Source organism: Otolemur garnettii, unplaced genomic scaffold (genome assembly GCF_000181295.1).
Source record: "Otolemur garnettii isolate 467f Iridium unplaced genomic scaffold, OtoGar3 scaffold00029, whole genome shotgun sequence".
NCBI classification, from domain to species: Eukaryota; Metazoa; Chordata; class Mammalia; order Primates; family Galagidae; genus Otolemur; species Otolemur garnettii.
In genome coordinates, this window is record NW_003852424.1 from 14157229 (window position 1) to 14164470 (window position 7242).

General features: G+C 47.2%; 1 protein-coding gene across 9 annotated transcripts in view; it reads left to right on the forward strand.

The window, feature by feature from the left end:
- Positions 1 to 7242, forward strand: part of DAZAP1 (DAZ associated protein 1) — a 31612-nt gene that overhangs the window by 7742 nt on the left and 16628 nt on the right. For 5 of the 9 annotated variants that reach the window (XM_003788696.2, XM_012804508.1, XM_023512500.1 and 2 more), the window contains exons 2-4: positions 3056 to 3096; positions 4178 to 4344; positions 4637 to 4702. In XM_003788696.2, the coding sequence (XP_003788744.1) occupies positions 3056 to 3096; positions 4178 to 4344; positions 4637 to 4702 (274 nt within the window). Of the gene's footprint in view, positions 1 to 2740; positions 3097 to 4177; positions 4345 to 4636; positions 4703 to 7242 lie in introns of those variants that run through there. The other 4 variants (XM_023512496.1, XM_023512498.1, XM_023512499.1 and 1 more) reach the window with 3 other exon arrangements.

Here is a 7242-nt window from a genome sequence, read left to right on the forward strand (position 1 = left end):
TCCCCCTGGGTAGAGTGCTGTGGCATCATAGCTCACAGCAACCTCCAACTCCTAGGCTCAAGCAAGTCTCCTGCCTCAGCCTCCCAAGTAGCTGGGACCACAGGCGCCCGCCACAACACTGGGCTGTTTTTTGCTTGCAGCCATCATTGTTGTTTGGCGGGCCCGGGCTGGATTCGAACCCACCACATTAGGTGTATGTGGCTAGTGCCTTAGCCACTTGAGCCACAGGCTCCAAGCCTACTATTTTTATTGAAATATTTGTGAGTGAGCTGGAGACCCAGTGACCTGGATGGGGCACTGAGATGTGTACTATTTCTTAAGGACACAGACATTCTTTTGAATGGACACAGCACAGTGATAGAAATTGAGAAGTGCAGCGTTAACACTATATTACTTAACCCACAGACCCTCTGTCACTTGTGCCAATAATGGTATACCTAGTCTTTCTCCCCTTAATACCTACTTTTTGAAATTGAAATAAGGGCTAGAATCTGGACTGGTCTGACAGGTTCCTTTCCTTTCACAAGGCGGCAGGGATGGGGTTGCTTGGAGCAGTGATAACTGGCTCATTTTCTTATTGTTTGGGTTGGTACAGCCCTAAGTGGAGGTTTTATTTACTTACTTGAGAATGCTTGAATTCTCCTTCCCAAGGACTGTGCAAATATGCAGTGTCTGGGCAGTTAAGGAGCTTGAGGGCCCTTCATTCATTGGGTGGAGGTTACCTTGCACTCTCCTGGGTGCCAAGCCTGTGCCTGGGATGCTGGCCAGGGAAAGGATGGTGTGGGGTGGAATCATCAGTGCCTGCCCAGTGCAGCCTGTGGGGAGAGGGGCCCAGAGAGGCCTCCCTCCTCCAGGATTGCTGGGCCTGACCTCCATGTTTCCTGGCCTAATTATGAAGGGTGCACGGGAGACGCAGGACTATTAAGTTAATGATATCTAAATCTAAGCCTCCTCATGCTGCTTGATCAGCATGTTTCTCTTGAAACTTGTCTTTACAGAACTCCCCTGTAAGGGACACAAAGCACAGGAAACACAGGGCAGCTGACACGCCTTATTAACTAGCCTGAGTTCTCATCTTCCCCAGTCTAGACCTGGGGAGTCAGGTTGCTGGCTTGGTGACATTTTGAAGATAGTGGGTACCTTTTTGGTTGTGGGAAAATTACTTTTCATACACTAAGTTTAAATTACCCTTCCTTATGGAGAAAGAAAGCATAGGAACAAGCTCGGATGCTTTATTGTTGTAAGCTGTCTTTGCAAGGGTTGACTCATTAAGGCAGGAGTTTGTGGAAGGAATGGGTGTGCCAGCTGCCTCACAGAAGTCTCTCCTGGACAAGCTGGCAGGAAATGGAGAGAGGGTCAGCTGTGTCCTTGTGCATAGCTCCCTTGATTGCTGATGGGGCAGTAACACTTTGAACCTGGGAGGGTCTGTTTTTTTTTTTTTCTCTCAAAGCTAAGTGTGTGTGGCTGTCAGGGACAAGGGTATATGTTGGTCTGGTGTCAGGGAAGCCTGCAGGGTTCTGTGTTTCAGGTGGTGACTTGAGCCTGGAGGATTTTCTGGTCTCAGAAGACCCACTAGGTAGCGTCTGAGTCAGTTCCAAGGGCAATCATGGGGTTAGCACAGGTCATGCTCAGCTGGGGGACTTGATCTCTCAGTCCCCCTTCCTAGGGTCAGCAGGCAGATAGGAGACCTGTTCCTTTGGTAGATATCCCACCCCACCTCCTGATCCATCATGTCTACCTCCTGGGGTTTGGGGAATGCTTAGTAACACTTGAGGCTCCTATGATTGAATGAGCCCCATGGGGGCTGTCTGGTACCCATCTCAGTTGCTTCCATTCACGCAAATCCAGCCAGTTTGTGTGGCTTTGTGTGTGGGTCAATGGTGGGGTTCATGGGCCTCTGAAAAGACAGCCCAGGCGGCCCTGGGGTGGGAATATGGATGTAGGGCTTCTGCTTTGCTTCTAGAACTTCAGAGACCTTTCCCATTATATGTGGGACCCTCTTCATGAATATAAGGTTCACGGTTAAGACTTTGGGTAGACCCCTCCCTTGTTGTAATTCAGAGGCTGTATGGTGTGGGTGTCTTAGGTGTCTGTTTTTCCTCTAGTTTATTGCATATAATCTCAAAACTGGACTTTTTTTTCTTTTTTTTTTTTTTTTTGAGATTGAGTCTTGCCATGGTGTCAGAGCTCACAACAACCTCAAACTCATGGGTTCGAGCGATCTTCTTGCCTCAGTCTCCTGAGTAGCTGGGACTATAGGTTCCTGCCACAATGCCTAGCTAATTTTTCTGTTTTTAGTAGAGATGAAGTCTTACTCTTGCTCAGGTTGGTCTTGAACTCCTAAACTCAGGCAGTCCACGTCCCTCAGTCTCCCAGAGTTCTAGCATTACAGGTGTGAGCCATTGCGCCTGGCCTCAAAACTGAACTAAATTCCTTTTGCCGATGATAAAATATTTGCAAAAGCAGGAGGGCCAGGTGCAGTGGCTCATGCCTGTAATCCTAGCACTCTGGGAGACTGAGGTGGGTGGATTGCCTGAGCTCACAGGTTCCAGACCAGTCTGAGCCAGAGTAAGACCCCATCTCTAAAAATGGCTGGGTGTTGTGGTGGGCACCTATAGTCCCAGCTATTTGGGAGGCTGAAGCAAGAAAATCACTGTGCCCAAGAGTTTGAGGTTGCTGTGAGCTATGATGCCATGGCATTCTACCAGGGGCAACAAAGTAAGACTGTGTTTCAAAAAAAGAAAAAAGGGCAGTAGGAAACCATGTCCTTCTTGAATTGCTCTTGGAATCTGCACAGGCCTGTGTAGTCATGGCTGGCTTGTGTCACAGGAACTCCTTTCCTGAGGCCCTTGTGGTTGGGTGAGTTGTCTCTCTGGGTTATTTGTCGGGCTTGATGTCACTTTTCATGTCTGCAGACATCCTTGCTATTGGAGACAACGTAATTGAGCATGTTTGTGTTCTTCCATATTCTGAATTAAGACCCTGGGATGGGTCAGATGGGGGTGTTTCTGAGGCAGAGCCTCTTAATCCTGAGTGTTTTTTTGTTGAATTGCAGGAAGCTCTTCGTAGGTGGTCTTGATTGGAGTACAACCCAAGGTAGGTGGGATCAGGCGTGGGTGCTACAGGCTGTGTGGTCCTTGGCCTTTGGGAAGTGTCAGCTTCTTGCTGCCATTGGGGTTTTGTAAAGTCCTGATATTGTATTGATTTCTGGGCAGGGGACATTTGATTGGAAGTTGGCTGAGGCAAAGCGTGTGTGTTTACTTTGAAGATGTTAATTTGGTCTTGATAGTTCCATCATTGTTGCAGGGAAGACTTCAGACTATAGGTTCTTAGCTCAAGGTGAGGAAGGTTCTAGAGGCAGAAATTTCTAGAGCAGTGGTTCTCAACCTGTGGGTCGCGACCCCTTTGTAACAATGAAAATACATCCTGCATATCAGATATTTACATCATGATTCATAACAGTAGCAAAATTATAGTTATGAAGTAGCAACGAAAATAATTTTATGGTTGGAGTCAACACAACATGAGGAACTGTATTAAAGGGTTGGGGCATGAGGAGACATTAGGAAGGTTGAGATCCACAGTTGTAGAGGCTGTGGAATGCAGAGGGCTGGGGTCCTTCTGGGACAGTCATTGAGTTCAGAACGGGCAGGAAAAAGTTTATGATGAAGTTAGCGTTCTGAGGTTACCAGTCAGCATTCACTTTTTTATTTTATTTGTTATTATTTGTTTTGTAGTTGTTATTGTTTAGCCGGCTTGGGGCGGACTCGAACCGGTCAGCCCCTGTGTATGTAGCCCGCACCCTATCCACTGAGCTACAGGTGCTGAGCTACCTACCAGTCAGCATTCAGAGTTGTCATGTTTGCATCTCCTTAAACTTTGCTTTCCTGAATGCCCACAGAACTGTTAACCAGTGCTGTGGTCACCAGCAGCTAGCCTCTCTGATGTACCTGAGGCATAGAATTGCCCTTGTCCCAGAGTACCTCCATACTTCCACCTCAACTTGCTCCCACCCCCCAAACAATTAACTGTTGAGCCTGTTTAAGTGTTGCTAGTTGCAGACCTTTTCTGGCAGACATAGGTGTGTGCGTGTGTGTGTTTGTTTGCACCCTACCAGTGAGTCTTGTGCCTAATACTCCGGTGGTGTGTTTGTGTTTTGTTCCCAATCTCTGAGCAGAGACTCTGCGCAGCTACTTTTCTCAATATGGAGAAGTTGTAGACTGTGTTATCATGAAAGATAAAACAACCAACCAGTCTCGAGGTTTTGGGTTTGTCAAATTTAAAGACCCAAACTGTGTGGGGACAGTGCTGGCCAGCAGACCACACACACTGGACGGCCGAAACGTAAGTGTCCTTACTAAAGGCGCTTGCCCTGTTTCTTCTTTTCTTGTCATTCCTTCAGCCTAGCTCTGCCTGGCACTTTGATGTTTGTAGCAGAGAATATTATAAAAAATGTGGGGTTGATTTAAAAGGATTTAGCCATGGTGTTTAGACTGTATGTTGGTTGGAGGCAGAGTACAGGGCGAATGAGCCTGTGGGCTGGTATGTGCTGTGGGGCCACTGCTGTTGCTAATACTTTCTTTCCTAGAGAAAATAGTCTTGTATTCACAACTGGCTGGTTTGAAACTTCCTGCAGATTGATCCAAAGCCATGCACTCCCCGAGGAATGCAACCAGAGAGAACACGGCCGAAGGAAGGATGGGTAAGGGGGCTGGGGCTGGGACTGGGCAACTTTGTCAGTCAGAATTTAAGGGAAATACATGCTTCTTAAAATAGAGAACCACAGAGACCTTCTAGGTTGACCCTGAGCAGTTGAGAATCTCTCAGATTTGTGCAATGCTGTGTGTGTTTTATCTTGCAGAAAGAGAATTCTTTTTTTTTTGGAAACAGAGTCTCACTTTGTCACCCTTGATAGAGTGCTGTGACGTCACAGCTCACAGCAATGTCAAACTCTTGGGCTTAAGTGATGCTTTTGCCTCAGCCTCCCAAGTAGCTGGGACTACAGGCATCTACCACAATGCTCAACTATTTTTTTTTTAGAGATGGGGTCTAGCTCTTGCTCAGGCTGTTCTCAAACTCCCAAGCTCAGGCAGTCCACCTGCCTTGGCCTCTCAGAGTGCTAGGATTACAGGCATGAGCCACTGCACCTGACCAGAAAGAGAATTCTTACTAGTTTACAACTTTTTTTTTTTTTTTTTTTTTTGAGACAGAGCCTCAAGCTGTCCCCCTGGGTAGAATGCCGTGGCATTACAGCTCACAGCAACCTCCAACTCCTGGGGTCAAGTGAGTCTCGTGCCTCTGCCTCCCAAGTAGCTGGGACTACAGGCACCCGCCACAACGCCCGCCTATTTTTTGGTTGCAGCCGTCATTGTTGTTTGGCAGGTCTGGGCTGGGGATTCGAACCCGCCACCTTAGGTGTACGTGGCTGGCGCCTTAGCCGGTTGAGCTATAGGCGCCAAGCCACTAGTTTACAACTTATGCCATTTATCACTGGGAAGCTTTCATTTTATCTCCCAGCCTCCATCTGCCCCTGCCTTCCCTGTTGCTTAGCTACTGCAGCTCCAGCCCGCTCAGGGCAAGGCAGCCATGTCTGGGAGCTTGGTGCTAGTCACTTTTACACTTCTGTTTTAGAGCCCGTGGGGGTGACTCAAGGGATTCTCTGTGAACCGTTTCTCTGGTGCTCACATGACTTGACCAGAATAGGCCTTACTTCTGGGTCTGGCCACCACCCACACCTTACCTTCTCTAGCCCAGTTATTCTCAGGCCATCACCTCATGTGGTATGGGATGGTATAGGTGGTGCTCCTTTTCTGACAGAAAATTGTGACTAGCTTTGACCCACAAGATTGTCAGGGTATGGAACACTGGCCTCTCCCAAGTGGTGAGCAGGGCTGGGTCTGCGGATCTGCATTGTAGCAGAGGTCCAGTTGCTACCAGTAGACTGGCCTCAGACCCTTAAAACAGTTTATTGTTTCAGGGTTTTTTTGTTTTTTTGGTAGAGCCAGAGTCTAACTTTATTGCCCTCAGTAGAGTGCTGTGGCTTCACACAGCTCACAGCAACCTCCAACTCCTGGACTTAGGCGATTTTCTTGCCTTAGCCTCCCCAGTAGCTGGGACTACAGGTGCCTGTCACAACACCCAGCTATTTTTTTTTATTGCAGTTCAGCCGGGGGCTGAACTCACCACCCTCAGTATATGGGGCCGGCACCCTACTCAATGAGCCACAGGCGCCACCCATTTTTTCAGTTTTTATGAGAAATCTTTTCAAGTACAGAAAAATAGGAAAACTAGTACAACAAACACCTAAATATACCGCCTATATTCATTAATTGTTACTATTTTGTCAAATTTATCTATATGTGTTTATGTCTCATCTCTTCTACATGTCCTCCTCCTAAGGACTGGAGCACATCTTCCCACAGCCACCATCAGCTATCAAGACATTGCTACTGTTCCTCCTGGGGTTATCTTAGGTCCAATTTGTTCCCCATTTCTGGAATTGTTTCACAGATGATTTTCTTTCTTTTTCTCTCTTTTTTTTTTTTTTTTTGAGGCAGAGTCTCACTTTGTTGCTCACAGTAACCTCACACTCTTGTGCTCAAGCAATTCTCTTGCCTCAGCCTCCCGAGTAGCTGGGACTATAGGTGCCCACCACAATGCCCGGCTATTTTTAGAGACGAGGTCTTGGTCTTGCTCAGGCTGGTTTCAAACCTGTGAGCTCAAGATAGTCTACCTGCCTTGGCCTCCCATAATTCTAGGAGTACAGGTGTGAGCCACCATTCCCAACCCACAGATGATTTTCATATAGATTCTTTCAGACTGGAATCCTATCAGGGTTCATATTTTATCTGATTATTGATAGTGGCTTTATCAAGATACAGTGTGTGTAAAGTAAACTGAACAGCTTGACCTTTGACCCACATACATGTCTGAGAAGCTGCCCCCCCCAATCTCAGCAATGAGCACTCACCCTCCTAAAACATGATGTATTTGGGTAGGAAGACAGGGGTGGGTGGGAAGAGGGCAGATCAAACCATCTGGGTTTGGTGAATGGTAAAAACAGCAGATGCCCTTTGCTCGCTCCACTTGGAGCTGCTTCTGCCTTCTGTAGCTGTTGGGGTTCACAGTACCAAGGCAGGGCACTTGTGTGCTGTGTTTACATATATTTGAAACAAAGCTCTGCAAAATTGCCAGATCCCTATCTCTAAAGAGTCTTTTTTTTTTTTTTTTTTTTTTTTTTGA